A 20,553-nucleotide genomic window follows, 5' to 3' on the forward strand; every position below is an offset into this window, starting at 1 on the left:
TTTATATGTTCCACCTGTCCCAAAAGGCAACAGTGACAATGGATAATGTACATTGCCTTAGGACAGTTTGCAGTGATTTCCAAATAATCATTCTCTGTATTCCAAAATATTAATTACTGCCTGTGCCGGTTTTTTTTTTTACATGTTACTCATCAGGGATACAGGGAGTGAATATTCACAGGCGGTTCTGACATGTCTCATAAGGCGGTGGCCCAAGTATTTAAGCCTCAATTTGTACCCTGGATAAAAATACACAGGGGTGCACTGAAGATGGCTACATACATAATGGAGAGGTCTCTTTTATTATTCTGCTTTGTGGCTTTTTTTGTTCCAGGTAAGTCTCAACAATGTTTTTGCTGGATCCCAGAGTTAATAAGAAAATAACAATTATTATCAGAAATATAAAATCAAATGTAGATTTTGTTTAATCCAAATAGAGACAGATAGTAACCAAACAGTCTGATATCTCTTTGCTGCATGCAGGTATAGAAACATACTTACAGGATCATTTATGTGAACACCCAATATTCAAAAACTGCAGAGAATTAGAAAGAAAAAAAGTAAATTGTTGCTGTTGCTCTGTAATTTTGTTATACATACAGGCACAATCCCCAAGTGCCCTACAGTTACTATGAGGAGCTCTGCTAAACAAATGAATGAGGATGATGATGCCAGCAGCGAATTGGGGAAAGATAAGGGCAAGTTTAGGATATTTTAGACATGTTGTAAATTATGGGAACTTCCCTTACCTGTAAAAGCCCACATCTACTTATATATAAAGGAACATACATCTGAGCAAAGTTATCAAGCAGTTAAAAAGATGCAGTTTCTTAGGGACAGTTAAACTGTATAGTAAAATATATTATGATCATGTTTAAATATAGTTATTCCAAGCAAGATCTTTGTCCGATGCTGTTGTTGATGTTGCCATAACGTAGGAGCACATTTTGAGTTTCTATGTTCTTCAAAAAAAAATTAAAAAGTTATGTAACAGATGCACATTATACAGTAAAGTTATTATTTTAAAATTATATATTTTTTTCAACACATAATAAAAGCTGTGTAAAGTTTGTGAATTGATTTGCTGAAAATATAACTATTGGTTCATTCATGCAAATTGCCCATTGATTGGCACAGCGGGAAACCGGTTCACCTATACTATAGTTCTGTGATAAACAATATTTTGCATTGTGAATATGAATTGCAGGTTCTAAACTTCTGGGACATGAATAGGAAGAATGCTAAGTGAATTATATAATTGTAGATGTTTGTTTTTACTTGTTGGGCATGATGGGGAAAGATGAAGCTGGACCTTTTTTTGCAACGCAGTCAATTTACTTTAAGCAAAGGGTTAAGGCGAGGGTGTGAAAATTGTGGGTGTTAGGAAACAAATAGGGTGGGTAGCATACTAAAATAAGAAAAGAACATTTTCATTCAATAACAGAATATTTGGCAAGAGAAAGTGACATCTCATGGTAATGTGTAATTATTGTTATTAATGGTCTAGTTGGGCTGGGGTTATCCCATAGAAGCAAGAGATGAGCTTCCTGGTAATTCGATAGTCACACCCTGTAAAGATAAACTAGTTTTAAGTGTGCTGAAATAGCCTCCACCACATTTATGTTGGAACACGTCAATATAATAGTACAGCTAAATTATGTTTTATTTGTCTCTCCTTGCTGCTGTAATGTAAAGCAGATACAACGAAACAGTAGTATCCAGAAGTCAAATGTAAGATGTTGTATGGTTGTCGTGTTTGTCATATTAAAATTGATGGAAATGATTCTGGAAATCTAAGGGGGACATGTACTAATCCCTGATTTGGCAGAAATAGAGATAAAATCGGTATTTTGTAATAATTTACAGATTGAATTCCAAATCACCGAATCTATTAAAAGCAAACTCAAATCTCAAACACTAATTTTCAATATCTTCAAAATCATCAGACATTGCAAAATCACTAAAATCACCGATTTCCCAGTGATAAGCATAAAACATGAATCTAGGCTCAATTTAGTATGGAAAAGAAAATTAATTTATGCACATACACATATGAAATACGCCGTGAAATATTTAGTGATGCTACAAAAATTTAGGGGAACAGTGTCCTCCAACTAATACACAGCAGACAGTATTGATTGCTTGGGCAACACCTCCACTTTTTCATTTTAGAAGGCATGATAAATCTAACCTTGGAGGCAATTCAGGAATGTTTAGGGTAGTGTTGCCCTTGACACAATTAAGCACCTAGGTCAGTGAAGGGCAACAACAGCCTTCAAGCCTTCACCTCCAGGTGGAGGTTCGGAGCCATCGCCTTCAACCCCCAACTCCTTCCTGCTTTACTGTTAGATTGTTTGTTATAGCTTGTAACACTTGTTTAATATGTCTGCTGATAGGTGTCTCCTTCTTTGATTAACTGTATTGTTTTAACTAATTGCTGAGATTAAGAGTAACATGTGACCCTTTTGAAGGTTAGAGGGCCATCCAATGAGGCCCTTGAATTGTTTCAGGTTGCCTATCTCTGACCTAGCCTGATTTATCAACTTTGCCCGTAAATCAAATACAAAAAATTGAAACAAAAAACGTTTATTCAATAAAATTAAGCCATTAAAATATGTTTTGGGGATTATCCACACACACCACTCTTTTTTTTTGCATATAAAGTTATTTTACTGCTCAACAAAATCCTGAAAAACAGGTTCAGCAAATTTCCAAAATAAGGATTTGATACAGGACAAGAGTGACGGAACATACTGTAAATGTATGGGTCAAACAACCACTAAACTGTTATATATTCTTTCCTATTTAGCCAGTTCTCTGAAGTGCTACTCATGTGTTGGCGATGATAAGAACTGCAAGCCTGTCACATGCCCCGGAAATAATGACAAGTGTTGCACAACTTCTCTGGACATAACTTCTTGTGAGTATTCACTAACCCAGTTGCGGAACTACCATTGGTGCGGCAGGGAGATAATGGAGCCCGCTGCACAGCAGATGCAGAGGGTCGGGAGCCACCAGCTCCCTTCTCACCGGTTCCCTGCTCCGGGGCCCACAGCTTGCTAGTTTCACCTCTGCACTAACCCTTTCCAGTGTGCTGTCTATTTGTACCAACACCAATAGAGCCAACAAATCTGATCTGTGCAGTGTAGTGCTGTATAAAATATTAGCACTATTCAACAAAGTTCACAATTTTTGGGATAATATGCCACCTAGTGCAGAGGAAGATAATCTGTAGCTCTCTAGCTGTTGTGGAGCTGCAGGTTGCCCATGCCTTCACAGTCTTTGCCATAAAACATACCTCAAGTTCAGTACAGACAAATGCATTTCAGTATTCTGCATCAAAATACTTCTTTATATGTATATTTGTATATTAAAATAAATGAGAGCTGCTATCTTGCTTTCTCCATCATGAGGAAGTTTACTCTATTGTTGTCAATGCAACAGTGCCTCCAGTGGCCAATTTATAAGAAACAGTACAATATTTGTCTGCCTTTACCAAGCAGTGAAGAAGGTTTGCTCACACATGGATGCACAAAACATACATTTTAAATATAACTTTCAGTTTTAGTTCTGCATAAAATTCCAGTAGTCTTCACAAGCAAAAACTTTAATTGTACCGCTTGCCCAAAACAACCACATCAAAATTGTTCTGTAGAAATTCATTACGGAGTGTTGTATCAGTTGGATTAGACTGAAGACCAACCAGAGAAAACATTGTCCATCCTCCATATTAGCAGCATTCAAAGTTTTTGTTTCCTGCTGGGATTCAAAGTTCCATTGTTCTGAAACTCCAAAGAATTGGTACACAATAGAACGCTTAGGATCATTGTTCTTTATTGCTGTCTATGGATGTGGTTTTGAAATGTCTCTCACGACATAGAACAGTGACTCCTAACCAGTGTGTCGGAAGACATTTGTGTCTTGCAGCGCTACGCTTAATGTGCATTGCTTGTTTCTATTTACAGTTGGCTATATGTGTTTATAACCCTGTTTTGCCTACAGCTTCATACAGAGTAAGGGGTGTTTTATATAGACTGAGAAAACTTCATATCAAATTGGAGCCCTAACTGCATAGGACAGTGATTCACAAGCATTGTGTCAGCATGCGTTTGTGTGTAGCAGTGCAAAGATGGATTTGTTGCAAGAATTTAGATGTGATATGTGAAAACAGTAAGAAAAACATGGATTGCATATATAATATGCCTTAATAGACAATTGAAAGAAGTAGCCAATATTTTTTTTTAATCTCAATATTTTTAAAAATGAGGAAAAATATGTTTATTAGTTGTTAATATACAAAAAGCCAACAAGGGATGTGTATGCTAAACTATGGGGATTTGCGGTGGAAGTCATCTTGCCGACAACCATACTTCCGATAAGAGAGATGTAGACACTGCAATGCCGATAGCTGTTATAGCGACATGTAGTAAATGTAACTTAACATTTAATAGTGTTTATAAGACAGACCCCTACTCTTTTTACTTTAGCTTTTGTATTAACAGTTGTACCTCATCCTGGAAGTCGGGTGGTCGCATCGCACCCTTAAGACAATCTCACTCTCGGGAAGTAAAGTGAGGAAAATTAAACTTCCGACGTTCAGTCCTGTTGCAAATCTTTGCTTTAACTTTCTCTATAAGTCTACATTTACTACATATTGCTATAACAGCTATCGGTATTGTAGTGTCTACATCTCTCTTGCCGGAATTATGGTCAACGCCAATTCGTAACCCCTCAGGATTTATTGGTTTAATAGCTTAAAAATGCCCAGAACATATAAACTTAGGGACAACAGTAAAACATTATCATTATAACAGGATTATTATGTAGAGCACTGATACATTGATGACATTTTTTTTTGTTATTTGTTTTCATCAAGTTCCCTGTAAAGTCCGGAGTGTTTTTAAAGGTTGTGTTAATTCAACTGCACCCTCCAAGAAAGTATCAATTTCCCCAAATGAAATAACAAGGTTATCCCTACGGCAGGAGACTTGTGCATCTGATCTTTGCAACAAGGAAAGTATCTCAGGTACTTCCACATTATTTATTTATTGTTGTCTTGGGTCTATGTGTTTCATTCACAAACCAATGCAGCTACAAAATATATGAGAAAAAATGTCTATATGTCCAGAAGACACATCCAATGGTGCAGACCCAAATTCCACTGTTTGATGTTTGTTTGTATAGAAGTCTTCGTTCATGAGTAAGGATAGGTCTGGGCTTTCATTATTTCAAATGTCACAGTTGATAAATGTAATGTTTTATTTATATTGGTATATGTTTGTATAGTAATAATTCTATGCACATTGATGGTGGCAATTTTGTCCCATTGAAAGTAAGGTAAATGGGAGAACCTACCAAAATACATGCTCGCAACTCAACAGAATTACATGCGGTCCTGAAGCTTGACCACATTTTCTAAAGAATTTCCTCCACTTAGTCCCTATTACAATTACAATACTGCTCTTTTCGTATAACTTATGAGATCAGAGCAACAGCTTATAGTGTAATCTCCCCAAATGGTAGATTAGTCTAGTGATGACAAGTCAAGGTGGCTCAAAGAACGATAGGTTAGTCCATGTTTGACTAGTGGTGCTGGTGAGAAGACATCATAATCTGATCTTGGACTATCCAACAACATAAACTTTGTAAATGCATTGTGTTCTGATATTTGTGATTTTAAAGTCCCTAAATGGTTGTCCAATTAGGGAAAATTACCCAACTATTATCTATTTGATTACTTACTTTAAGTTTGTCCAGGTGTAGGACATGGAAACACTACTTACCTTGGAGTGGCGACATCCACTATAGTCCCTAAGCCAGCATTGGCATCCTGAAATTACCATAGTTAAGATTAACGATTTTTGTTGTTGTTTTCTAAGTCACCTTTACTTTTTTTCAGATAACGACTCAACTCCAAATGATCTCTACTGTCACTCATGTATATCCCCTGGGACAAGCTGTAACAGTGATAAAATGAAGACAATGAAATGTAGTGAACAACAGAAGGAATGTTTGGATATCAAAGTCATAGGGACTTTTGGTGAGCAACAGTCGGTGTGTTTGTGTGTGTGTTTGTGTTGTTGAATGGGCAAACTCACATCCACACAGATGTGGCACACTGTGATCCTATGGTTTGGAGATGATCACACTGTGGTGAGAGTTCTTCTTTTAATACCTAGTCAAATATATAATGCAGTACAATACAGTTTGGCCCACCTGTATATATGCATGTTAGCAATCCAAATTCAATTATAGAAATTAAGTACGTAGTATGTAAGCTAAATTTCAATTTAAATATATTTAAAGACTAATCACACTAAAGTAACAACATGGCCACAAAAACAATGCTTTCATGGTTAGAATGAGCTCCAGCATTTGACAAAGCAATATTCAAATTTTGAGACGTACGTAGTATCTGGCATCAATTTGGATGCCTTAATGTTAACCTGCTTCCATTTCCAGTTTCCATGCATTCTATAAGGAAAATAGCAAAAAGAGACTATAAAGTATATAATTTAGTATAACTACACAACAATTGACTTAAAGCCTTTGTTACGTCCACTGTGGTCCCCAAAGCATATAGGTTTTATTCGCAAAGTATTACAAGGCAATATTTGGCATGCATACGCATGCGCTGTTAGCACTAACACAAGCTTCTATCAGAGTGCTCTGATTTCCAAAGCCAGAGGTGACCAATTTATAGACTGTGCAGTTGTAAAAAGTAGTGACATCACTAAGAAACACAGTTCCAATATTAAAGTCCACATTCATAGGTCGATGGGTCATTACCTCCCAAGAACTTGACATGCCATTGGTTGATTCCTCTGGTCATCGTTCATTGAAGGAGCCAAGTGTCCTTCCTCAGGCTCCCTCTTCTAGATCTGTATAAACTGTTTTTTTTATGACCTCTCTGGAGTTGCTATTTGTCATATGAAAATTAGTATTAGTTATAACTAGCGTTTGCAATGTGCGAACGCTACATTAATAATACTGGAAACGTTCTTAGCGATTGCAAACAGAATAAGCCCAAACTAGATGTAATTATTATGTTGGAAACATTATTTAGCTTTTTCACCACATTATATTTTATATTAACTAAAATAGACAGATTAGTCTTATTTGCATGTTGTTATTGGCTAAAATAATTATTTGACTGTTTACTAATCGCATCATAACTGATATTAGTTTACAGAAAATATAGATTTACACTTTCATCCAATTATTAAACTTCAATGCCTTTGTCTACTGACTTTACACCAGGATGAAAACTCTACTATAGTATTTGCAGAAACATTTTAACTGGGGTATTTAAGGGAAATACAGAATAGGAGGTTAGTGAGGCTATGATTAACTGCTCTGTTTTATTCTTCCCAATCCAACAAAAAGGTGACATAGCAGATGTCAACATAAAAGGATGTGGAGAGATTGCATCATGTTCTCCGAGCCTGCTGTTCTCCAGTCAGACGTCTTCGGTTGCAGTGCAGTGCTGTGACATCAATTTCTGTAACAGTGTTACAGGTAATGTGAGTCTATTAACATGAAGGATTTTTTACAAGGTTAAAGGACAAACAAAGAGGGAAGGTTTCAGTGCAGCAAGTCCTTCACATTTTCTTATTCTATTACTTGTAGGCATCATTTGCTTAGTTGCATGATCTGTGGATTTATCAGTATGCAAGTGGCTGTAATTTAAGTCTGACATTTTCTATGTTCTAAAGTGAAACTTAGGGTAGTAGCCCAGCAGTATTAAACACACACTTGCCAACTCTCCCGGAATGTCCAGGAGACTCCCGAAATTCGGGTAGATCTCTCGAACTCTCGGGAGAGCGGGCATGTATCCCGCATATGGAACTCACTCATCAAAATGACGCAATTTGCGGTGAATCGCGTCATTTTGGCCCCACCCATGGTGCAAAAATAATTTTTTGTCTCGGGGGTGGGGCCAAAATGACGCAATTAACTGTGACCCGCCCCCCCTCCCGCCTTCCAACCACACCTCCTGACTGGGATCTCCCGGAATTGCCTTCTCAAAGGTTGGCAGGTATAATTAAACATCATACACACCTCCAATAGTCCAATAGATGTGCAGACCCCAAAATAAGGGGGCTTGTTGGGGCAGATTTTCATATTACCAAAATAGTATTTAATTTAGTATATGGTTAAATAACCCAGTTCTATTTGTGGAGTCCAGGCTGGTGTTTTCTTTTTAGCTTGGCCTAACCCATTCTAAAGAGCACAACTGGTAATTTAGGGCTACTCCAAAATGAGCCATTGACCTGCAACTGCACCTTGATTTCCTCCAAAGTGCATTGATTTGTGGACAAAATATTTATACAACTACTATACCATTAGAGGGTGCAGCTGCTAAGGTAGGGCGGGTTTCCCTCAGCACCTGTCAAAGCCCTATGTGTATATGCAGAGGCGTAACTATGGCTGAAGTAACCCCTGATGCTGCTTCTGGGACTACCGGCTTGGTCAGCTCCATGCCTCCTACAATATTTTGCAAGTTGCAGGATAAGTGGCTGAGAGTACTAAATTAAACACCCTCGGAACAGTGGGTAAGGCTTAGGACTCTATTAAAAGATGTTGGCTGGATAGATGATGCATAAGTGCATGAAGGTATAGAGGGTCAATCAAACAGTCACATCCTCCATATGAAATTTGTTTACTCAAGTACCACTTATCTCCCACACTTCAGATGAGTTCATTTTTTAACTCATAGCCGTGGGCACCAGGAGGTATGCTAGAACACTTATACAGGGGGCAGGGAGGTTTGCTAAGGGACTAATATTAGGGACAGGAAGCTATACTACAGAACTAATATTAGGGGTAGTTAACCATGCTAGGGAACAATACCGAAGACAGGTTGCTATGTTAAGGGACCAAAACTAAAGATGGTTAGCATACGCTAGTGGACTACTACTTGGAGCTAGGAACTATGCCAGGGGACTAATTCATTTTGACATATACTGAATCGTTTCTGACATATTTTGGATTGTATGGTAGTTTATTTTTACAGAAGTTTTATTTTTCTTACCAAATTATTTTCTTCCTAATGTTATCAGTGAGATATGCAAATGTAATTGAATTGAACATTTAAACTTTCAATTTTAAGCAGTAATTTGAATAGAATGAAGTTCTAGTTCACATGTTCCATTCTTTTTAAAAAAAAAGTTTACTCTACAAGTGTTTTCAAGATAATGTAAACAAATAATTAACATCATTTTTAATTGTTTTTCCCAAGAACCTGCGGCTGAGGATAAGACACCCAATGGATTAGAATGCAACAGCTGCAACACATTCGATGGTAATGGATGTTCACCCAAAGACGTCACCACGGCACAATGCTACGGACCTTTAACATCCTGCCTAGAAGTAGCAGGCGTGACACTAAAAGGTAAGTTAGAAGCGCAGGATATCTTTACTTCTGCATGCTGTCTTCTTTATTTCTATAGCACATTTAATCATTGATTTATTTAAAACAACGTGCTGCTTTTATTTGGCTTGAGGGTGTTTTTTTACATTTATTTGTCTGCATCACCGGTAATCTTTAGCCCTTTCTTAAAGATTTGTAGCGGAGCCTCCTTTTTTGTTGTTGTTTGAAACCATTCATTGCACAGGTTTGAAGTTCTGGGGTTATATTTACTAAACTGTGGGTTTGAAAAAGTAAAGATGTTGCCTATAGCAACCAATCAGATTCTAGCTGTCATATTGTACAATGTACTAAATAAACGATAACTAGAATCTGATTGGTTGATAGGCACTTTTTCAAACCCACAGTTTAGTAAATATGCCCTCAGGTTAGTGTTAGGTGTCTGTCACTGCTGGGGGAGTCTTGTAACTTGGCTAAGCCGCGTTAAGAATTTCTGTGTTAATTTGAATTGTAGTAGACAGGTAGGTAGGATAGAAGTGCAGGACATGTTTACTTTTTTATAATTCACATAAAACAATGGGTTTATATAAATTTATACTCTATTAATTTCTGGATTAACTCATATTGCATATTTACAGTTAAGGGGCATATTTACCATTTTCCGCAATGTTGGCCTTAAGAATCATCTGTCATCAGAGTGATGACAGATTATTTAAAGGGGCAGTTTACTAATAAAGATATGTTGGTAATAGTGCATCCCATCGGAGTCTGTCACAGTGATTATTTTTTTCTAATTAATGCACATTTTCATTTTCATGAAAGTGTAGGATAGAGCAGGGAGGCTGTCAGAGAGGGATGCCATAGGATTGAATGGCTAATGCCATCTTCAGATGGCATTAGCCATTCCGGTCAAGCTCCAAAAAATTAAGCTTTTCAGAGCTTGATAAATTTGTGCATACCGCAGTCCCCATTGAGTATTATGAATTGTGCGGTACTTTGCCTAATGCAGGAGATATTTTCAGTATTTCCTGCGTTAGGCTTTTGTTAAATGACCACTTTACTTAAAAATCCCTAAACTATGCCGAAAAAAAGCCTTTTCGGCATGATTCACAGCTTGATAAAGAGGCCCTAAAAAAATCTCAATTGTTTCTATAAATACTAATAATTTGATTTATACATATGCATGGTTTATAGTAATCCATTTATTTAATCCTTATCTTTTGTATATTTTAACTAATAACACTAATATTTATACCAGATATGGGCAATCTTTGGCTCTTCACCAGGACTTTTTGGGACTTGGGGGTAAATGAATCAAGCTGAGAGTTTTCCGGTGGGTTTGAAAAGTGGAGATGTTGCCTATAGCAACCAATCAGATTCTAGATTTAATTTTGTAGAATGCACTAAATAAATGATCGCTAGAATCTGATTGGTTTTTCAAACCCGTCGGAAAACTCTCAGCTTGAAACATTTACCCTTTGTAGTTTAACAATGGCTAGAGCTGCAGGATGGCAAATCTTTCTATTTTTTTTAAATCACCAAGGTTTAAACACTTACTTTTTTCTCAACTGCCTTTCTCTAGATGGAAATCTAATACCTGCTTTGGTAAAGGGGTGTGCTACACCTGCCATGTGTGACAGCTCAGTTCTGCCTCTGTTGCTACGGTTAGGCAGTGCAACTGTTCAATGTTGTAATGGAACATTTTGCAACAACAAGCTCACAGAGGACAACATGAAAGACAGTGGTTACTTTCCCATGGAAAATGGCTCACCTGGAACAGGTACCAACAATTCTCTAATGAAACTTAAAGGTTCTAAGCTTTCTTCTGTTTCTTTCATGAGCTTAGCTGCATTCATTTTGACCCTATATAGTCATCCCACAAGTATAGCCACCCAAATTAATCAAGTCATCTTATATGACAAGTTGTGCCTTCAGAACCAAAAGGCAGTTCATGACAACAGTATGTTTTTACATCACAGTAGTATTCAAGGGCTGGCTGGCAAATTTTAGCCCAGCGGAGACGAGACTTCAAGACTTGGCATAGCAGCCTATTAGGAACATTTTAAACGAAAAAAAAAATGCAGGTGGGCCAGTGACCCAGGCAAGGTAACCCACAATGGAACCGGCCCAGGGGGGCAGATGCCCCCCAGCCCAGCCAACCCCTATTTTAGTATTAGTGTTGTTTGTTGGTTGTAAAAGCTACACTGTATAAAATTATGTTAATTACTGCAATATCAGACCTGAATAATAATAGTTATAATAGCATTAGTGATGTTCAAAGTATGCCCCTAATATAATTGGGTAATGCAAGTAAGGCTGATGATAGTACCATTCAAACCTCAAAGTATAACACTAATGTATATAACCTTATCCATACTTTACCAACTTACAATAATGGTTCTGAAATTGATAGCTTCACAGAAGGAAGTTGCATAACCATTAATGGTAATGAGAACCATTGCAGTATGTACAATTCCATCACTATGACATTCCAGTTTTATCAGCATTCGAGGAGATGTTAAAATGCTACAAATTTAGTAATAATTTGCTAATAATAATTGTTAATATTAAATGGGCCAGTAGCTACTCAACCACCTATACCACTGTGAACATTGATAGGATAGTCATTAATAATTGTGACAGTGTCTATGTTCAGAATTCACCCCTTAGAACACCAGAAGGACACATAATGCTATATAAATTTCAGGATATGGCTCTAATGTTTATAACACAAGTCTTGTTTTACCAGGCTACATAAATGGATCTGGAAGTCCTAACTCCTCATCGGTATACCACACTACAGGGCATGCAGGCAATTCTAGTGCTGGAACTACTGGGACCTTCTCACCAGGAGAATACAATATCCCTCGAAACAATGAATCATCTATATCCTACACTAGTGGTGGAAATGGCACTCAACTAGCCAGTGAGTGGACCAACAGCCATGGTTCTAACCAAAATATGATGTCATCTGAGGGGCATAATGGATCTGCCAATAGCAATGTCTATACCTTAAGCTCTGGGGAAAACAATAATGGATCTGTCTATGATAGCAGCTATAGCTTAAATTCTATAATGCCAAATAATGGATCTACACATGGCAATGACAGCAATTTTGGTAGTACCAACAACATTGGCTATAATTCAAACCATGTGCCATTGTGGGAAATTAACAATGGATCCATTGGTAATGACAGCTATATGCCAAATAAGACTAGCTATGGCAATGGAAGCATTTTGTCCAGTAACTATAACCCAAATATGAAGCCTTCAGTTAATAACAATAATAGTTATATCAAAAACAACTCTAACCAAAACTTTATACAAACAGATAATGTACTTTCCCATGGCAATGGTAGCAACACTGGCTATAACTCAGATTTAATGGCCCCTGGGGTGAATAATAATGGGTCCACTTACAACAACTATATTACAAGACCTGTATCTTCAACTGAACATAATAATGGATCTGCCTATGGCCATCACAGTAATCAAGGCAGTGAATGGAACAACAATAATGGTTACAACATAAATGCTATGACTTCAGGTGGTAATAACAATGGGTCTTCTAATGGCAACAACAGCAGTCTTGAAAGTGGAGGAAGTAACATCAATAGCTATAATGCAAACATGATGGTCCCACAGGGAAACCATAATGACTCCGCCATTGGCAACAACTATGGCTCAAATCCAATGTCATCAGATAACGTATACATCCATGGTAATGGCAGCAATCTTGGCAGTGCCTGGACCAGTAACAATGGCTATAACTCAAACATGTTGCCCCATGAGGTGAATAATGGGTCCTCTCACAATTATAATACAAATCCCATATCTCCATCTGAAAATAGTAATGGATCTGCCTATGGCCATCTCAACAACCTGGGCAGTTCATGGAATAACAATAATGGTTACAATATGAATTCTATGCCTGCAAGTGTTACTAACAATGGGTCTTCCAATGGCAACAACAGCAGTGGTGTTAGCAGTGTTGGAAATGCATGGGTAAACAATAATAGTTATAATACAAATACAGTGCCCCAGGGGGAATATAGTAATGGACTTACCTACACGAATGCCAACAATCCTGGCTCTGGCATTGAAGGTAGCGACAGCAATAGCTATAATTCAAATCCAATGCCCCCTGGAGGAAATAATGGTAGTGATTCCGTTGACTATGGTATCATTGTTGACAGTGCAGGTGACAGTAGCAATAGCTATAATTCAGATCTAATGCCCTCTGGAGGAAATAATGGTAGTGATTTCTTTGCCTATGGTATCATTGTTGGCAGTGCAGGTGACAGTAGCAATAGCTATAATTCAGATCCAATGCCCTCTGGAGGAAATAATGGTAGTGATTCCGTTGACTATGGTATCATTGTTGGCAGTGCAGGTGACAGTAGTAATAGCTATAATCCAGATCTAATGCCCTCTGGAGGAAATAATGGTAGTGATTCCTTTGCATATGGTATTATTGTTGACAGTGCAGGTGACAGTAGCAATAGCTATAATCCAGATCTAATGCCCTCTGGAGGAAATAATGGTAGTGATTCCTTTGACTATGGTATCATTGTTGGCAGTCCAGGTGACAGTAGCAATAGCTATAATCCAGATCTAATGCCCTCTGGAGGAAATAATGGTAGTGATTCCTTTGCCTATGGTATCATTGTTGGCAGTCCAGGTGACAGTAGCAATAGCTATAATCCAGATCTAATGCCCTCTGGAGGAAATAATGGTAGTGATTCCTTTGCCTATGGTATCATTGTTGGCAGTCCAGGTGACAGTAGCAATAGCTATAATCCAGATCTAATGCCCTCTGGAGGAAATAATGATAGTGATTTCTTTGACCATGGTGGCAATGTTGGCAGTGCAGGTGGCAATAGCTATAATTCAGGTGTCGCGCTTCCTGGAGGAAATAATAATGGACCACCATATGAAAACAACAACAATCTTGGCAGTGCACATGGCAATAGCAACAGTTATAACACAAATCTGTTGATTCCAGGAAATAATACTACGGATTCTTTATATGATGGCATTGGCAATATTACTGGCAGAGGAAATAATACTAGTAACAACCATGCCCCATCTTATAGCATGGAAACTGGGAGCTGTTTAATCCTTTTTTCCATTTCACTTTTATTACTGAACTGAACACTGAGAACTTAGTAAATCCAGCATAAGAGTTTATTTTTTTACGTTATTATGTCTCTTGTATGTTAATTGTATGGATGGATAAACTTGTTTGTCTATTTGTGTTGAATACCCATGTTACTTGAAGGATGACTTGTGCTTTTTCACAATCCAGATGTTAAAATGTATATTTTCTTGAGTAGCATGGATATTTAATTAGAAAATTAATGACACAGTGTGTAAATTGCATTTGATTCTTTACGCTGATTAGAAACTATTTTAGCACTAAACCCCCCAACTTCTAAATTTCCCGCATCATGAAAAATTTTGTATACGCAAAATGTTACTGACACGTGTCATAAAAGTAGAAATACAAATCTGAGAATGCATTGACCTTTGAAATAAAAAAAAAAAGATACACTATGTCTATGAAGCTGATTATCAGAACGCAAATGTAAATGTGGGCCAATAATCACAAGCCTTTAAAGTAGATATATAAAAAAATAATCTCAATGATCCTTTTACTGTGGAATTCAACATTGGAAGTGTTAATGGAATATTTCTATAGGTTTCCTCCAAGACCGGACAGGTCGGAAAATTGGGTCTGCATATAACGGCATTGGTATTTACATACAGTAATCTCTTGACCAATTTCATGGAGCTAAGTGGATAGAGCTGCCCAAATTGGCAACAGATTTGATTATTTGATCTTAGGGCTGAATGATCGCATTGCCACGTGTGACAAGCTTTTGATAGGGCCACAATTATCATATGGTTTATCAAAGTATAATTTAATTGTAATGTTTTGGAAATGTACATTTTTAATTAGTGCCTCCTCTATTTATGTTCTAAAAGGACAAAGGGCTAGATTTACTAAACTGTGGGTTTGGAAAAGTAGAGATGTTGCCTATAGCAACCAATCAGATTCTAGTTTTCATTTATTTAGTGCATTCTGTAAAATGACAGCTAGAATCTGATTGGTTGCCATAGGCAACATCTCCACTTTTTCAAACCCGCAGTTTAGTAAATATACCCCAAAGTCCCCCTGTGTTCCGTAAGCTCAGAAGAGAGCATAAAAAATGGACCAGACTGATATTTGCTCCTTTTGTAGAGCTGTCCTGCCTCATGAGTTCAGAGGATCTGCAGATGGGAGCTACTCTGGGCAACATCAGTCTGTCAGCATTTTAGGTAGCATGCACACATATATTATGCTGTCTTCTGGGTGGGGGGCAGCATTGGGGAGTACTAAGGAGAGCAAAAACAGTACTGCTTGGTTCCATTGCGCCTAGCGAATGTAGACGCATTAAGAGCTTCCGCATTAGCAATGGAATGTTGCGATGTCATCATCTGACATTACTAAGGATCAGGGAGGTAAAGAGGAGACATGGGACAGATTTTTTATACTAGACATCACCAACAGAACCAAAACACAAATCTATTAGTAACTGCCTTATATATTGTAAGCAATCGGGTTTACATTAAATTTAGTAGTTCTAGCAACCGAGGTTTTATGTTTGTCTCCCTTAATTATAAAACAAAAACAACAAAAACTGTGAAAAATAAATATAAGAACTACAATAAAATAAAAGTAATATACTATAAAATATAAATAAAAACTAAAGAAACTAGTAAAAACAATATACTTTTGTCTCTGGCTCTGTACTTGTGGCCATGCTTGTATAAAGTACACACATTTGTCATCCCTGTGAGTCAGTGGTCGAAGAGGAGCAGTATGACAGTAAGAGCGGTGGAAGGGTGCAATGCATCAGGAAGCTCCATCCTCCCGCTGGCTCCTCAGCCATATTTTGCGTAAAAATGCACTGTGCATGCCCAGAAATAAACAATACACCAGAGAACGCAGCAATGTCTAAGTGAATGACTCTTACTACAGCCTACGATTTCATGAGCGGAACAGCGAGGGGACTGGGCGTATTTACATAGTCAATGTACAGTGAGGACGTCCCAAGCTCCAGCACACACAGCAGCATCCAAGTCAAACTTTGGGCATCTCAAAGGTACATTTGTTTCTGTCATATTACTTGTACCAGCTGCAGGTCCAGTCTAAGTCCCTAGTTACTAGTGACGATGGTCGCATATGCATACTAGAAGATGTGTTTGCAATCAGGATCAATTGTAAAAATGTATTTTATGTACAGTAGACATTAATAACATCCTTTTTTATTTTATTTTTATGTTTTGTCAGTAATGACTATATTATTAACAGGTGAATTGAATAGTTTTTTTTTCAGTGATTGCGTTTCAGACTTGATATTCAGCATAGGGGCAGCACGGTGGCTCAGAGGTTAGCACTTCTGCCTCACAGGGTAATGTGACTCTTGCATTAACTACTAACCGTTCTCTACGCTATCATTAGGCATAAGTATGCAAACTTGTACACCTGATTTATGCCTGATGATCATATACTGTGGTTTTGCAGCTGGACTTCTCTGGCGATACATGTCACATACATATATATGTACATATATTTTGTTTGGTGACAATATCGTTTGCCTTCCAAACAATGTTCATGACAAGTGAGGCTTTTAGGATGAACGCACTAAAAGGGCGACAGTGTTTGAAGCAAGCTGAACACTTACCTGAATTGGTTAACATAGGGTTGGGCCCGACCAATGGCAGCTCCTGTGGGAGGGACATTGATTGAATATAGCAGGATGTACTTCCTTGTCTGCTTCACTCTGCAGCACGAGATCCCACCCACCCACTCCTCAGTTTGAGTACTTATGTGTTAGGGTTTGCGGTAGGAAGGCACTGCGTTCAGCGGCTGTTTAGTGGGCGCACAGGTAGTTGGTCGCAGGTCACTGTCCCCTTAGAGGCACCAGTAACTCCTTTTTTGGTCCTTCGGTGAGGAGGGTCCCTGTCCGGCTCGGTGAGAGAGGGCAGCGTGATTTTGAAAGGGGCAGTCACTCTGACGCCAACTCAGCGCAAGTTGTGATGGGATTTGTTCCCTTTGGTTTGTGGACTTACGGCGGTTTGCGCCAGTCCCCATGGGATCTAGTGTTATCAACCTGAGAGCTGTTTCGCAGTGTCCTTTCTCCGCCACCATAGGTTTAGTTTAATACAAAATCATAATAAAAGTTCTGGCGATTTTTAGTAACTTATACATGTCTCCGTGTGTTTATTTGCATGCAAATGTTTAGAGTTTAAGGTTGATGTGAAGTTTATGGGAACATACACGGTGAGCCCTTTAAGGCAAACACTTCTCCTAGGTCTACACCATAGACCCCTGTTCTATCTCACCACACAGATATATCTAGGCATTAACTCCAACAGCTCCACAGTCAACTGTGCCACGGAAACCCCCCAACATACTCTGACCCATATGATGGGAACATCCAAATCTTCTGTTTGGCATCAACCGTACAAGATATCTTAACTCCCTACAAGCGCAGACAGTCTAGATCATTCTGATCTCAGCTAAAAAAAAATAAAAAACATTTTGCCAGGTAAATCCGACATAGAGCAAAAATGCAAACAATGGTGAGGACTCCTGAGGTGTAATATTGCCCTGGACTTTTAGAAAGGAAAACGTTCATTTCAAGTACAGAACTGGGTAACAATGGCTGTACTGGAAGTGTAAGTCTTAATATACCGTATTAACAATGTAGATAGTTAAAAGATTTTCATTCCCATGATTAATCACCTGGCGTAATTCAGTCTATACACACACTTGATAATATTCCAAGATAAAGTCACATGGCAATTTAACTAGAATAACGTGATAGTTACATAATGGCAAAAATCCAGCTTTCTTTATTGTCAGTAATGAAAAGTAAAACACATATTTTGCTGTGTAATTAAGGTTTATGAAGTGACGTGAGTTAAAGTCAACTGGAAAACATCATCAGTTTATGACTCTGCAGTGTGAACCCTGAAAGATTTGGTTGAATATTTTGCAAATAATAGATTTGGTTGATTATTTTGCAAATAGCAACATATTATCGGCCACTTTCAATATAAAATAAGTTTGAGCCCTCTATACTCCTTTATCTCATTACAAATAATCTTATTCTGCAAATGGAAATCTCATTTCTGCACTGTTTCAATAATCAAGGTGCATCAGTGTTTTTGCTCTGCACTTTGGTAGAAACACCTTCACTCCAAATGAATGGGTAAGCTAAATGCAATTGGTTCTGCTTATACAATGGCTGCTTCCACTGTGGGTACATGGGTGCAAATGCTTTTTGTATGTTAAGTAGAAATCATGATCAAGAGCCAAAATTTTATCATTTACATTGTAATTAGTTTACAAAGATTCCACAGAAAACAAATAATTAAAAATTAGAAATAAAATTGTCAATTAAAATACATTTTTGAAACAAATTCTATACAAAAGTAAAAAAAGAAACACAATACACGTCATGTTATGAATGCTTTTGTAATCTTATACATCTTCTATAAATTACTTTTTAAATTAGAACCAGTAGATTTTAATGCAATTTATGTCATGTGTTTGGAATTGCCTAAACAGGGTAACATTATTATTATTATTACTATTACTATTATTATTATTGTAGATTTGTAAGGCTCCACAGTGCTCCGTTGTGCCATACTGTAGGGAAAACAGGACATATATAAAACAAAGACATACATTAAACAAGGACATACAAGGCAGACATGAAAACAAAGGATATTGAGGACCCTGCTTTTTAGAGAGCTTACATTCTAAGCGGAGGAGGGCACTGCTGAAACAAGAGGAGCGAGTTTGGCTTAGAGTGAAGAATGGGAGAGCTGTGAGAGTGGAGTAGGGTGAAAATTATCGTCAGGGATAAGATAAGTTTTAAAAAAGAAATGGGTTTTTAGAGAATGTCTAAAGATTTGGAGGCTGTGGGAAAACCTGATTGGCAGTGGTAAGGAATTCCATAAGTGAGGAGCAGCACAGGAGAAGTCTTGGAGGCAGGGACGGATTAGCAATGGGCCTGATGGGGCTGGAGCCCCAGGCCTCTCAACAAAAAAAGGCCCAGGCCAGCCAAGAGGAAAACAAAATTATTATTTTTCATGAGGGCACCTGGCGCCGGGAGGGGGGGGGGTGTTCGGAGTGATGTCCGGTGCAGGGTGGTGATGTGGGCTGCTGGAGGGTTCCCAGGAGGCGGTCCCTTCATTGGTGAGCAGCAGGCAACTGATCTTGTGTCTGTAGGTGCAACCCTCACTCCACTCATCAGCAGAGGCTGTGTGTCGACTCGTGCTGTACCAAATTACACCCAGTCCAAGAAGAAGGTAAGCAGCACTCAACACAGCTATTTATTTTCAACAAGGGATATGTAACAACAGTATATATGTGACAACAGGTGGTCACAACGGTACTGTGTGGTCTTCTACTGCTGTAGCGCACCTTATGGTTGGATGCGCTGTGCATTCAGAGATTCTATTTTGCATACCTCCCATGGTTAATTGAGTTACTGTCCTGTCAGCTTGAACCAGGCTGGCCATTAACTTCTGACGTCTCTCAATCGCAAGACGTTTCAACCCATAGAACTACCGCTCTGGTGTTGAGCACCGTTCTCTGTAAACTATAGAGACTGTTGTGTGCAAAAGTCCCGAAAGATTAGCAGTTTCTGAGGTGCGGAAACAACCCGTATGGCACCAAAAATCATTCCACAGTAAAAGTCACTTAGATCACATTTCTTCTCCATTCTGGTGTTTGGTCCGAACTACATTTGTATTTTTTGACTATGTTTGCCAGGGGTGGGCTGGTAAATTTTAGCCCAAGGAGGAAGGGGGGTGGTGGCAAGACTCGACTCAGCAGCCTATTAGGAACATTTTAAAGGAATATAATGCAAGTGGCCCAGTGACCCAGCCCAAGGTAGTCCCCTATTGAACTGGCCCAGGGAGCAGATGTCCACCTTCCTACCAGCCCAGCCAGCCCCTGATGTCTGCATGCTTTTATGCATTCGGTTTCTGCCACATCTTTGACTGATTAGATATTTACATTCTGGTAAGAGAGAAGATGATAAGTTCTATTTTGGATATGTTGAGCTTTAGGTAGCATTGGGCCATCCATCTGGTGATAACTGAAAGACATTTGGTCACAT

General features: G+C 38.3%; 1 protein-coding gene across 1 annotated transcript; it reads left to right on the forward strand.

Annotated features, from left to right (window-relative positions):
* Positions 1-227: 227 nt before the first annotated feature.
* On the forward strand, positions 228-17,622 carry LOC142107532 (uncharacterized). Its single transcript, XM_075191007.1, has 9 exons — positions 228-334; positions 2,810-2,920; positions 4,877-5,026; positions 5,900-6,040; positions 7,387-7,518; positions 9,242-9,394; positions 10,953-11,150; positions 12,120-15,092; positions 15,140-17,622. Exons 1-8 carry the CDS (start codon positions 271-273, stop codon positions 14,522-14,524), a joined length of 3,354 nt encoding a protein of 1,117 aa, XP_075047108.1. The 5' UTR covers positions 228-270; the 3' UTR covers positions 14,525-15,092; positions 15,140-17,622.
* Positions 17,623-20,553: the final 2,931 nt, after the last annotated feature.

The sequence above is a fragment of the Mixophyes fleayi genome, chromosome 11, assembly GCF_038048845.1.
Source record: "Mixophyes fleayi isolate aMixFle1 chromosome 11, aMixFle1.hap1, whole genome shotgun sequence".
Taxonomy (NCBI): Eukaryota; Metazoa; Chordata; class Amphibia; order Anura; family Limnodynastidae; genus Mixophyes; species Mixophyes fleayi.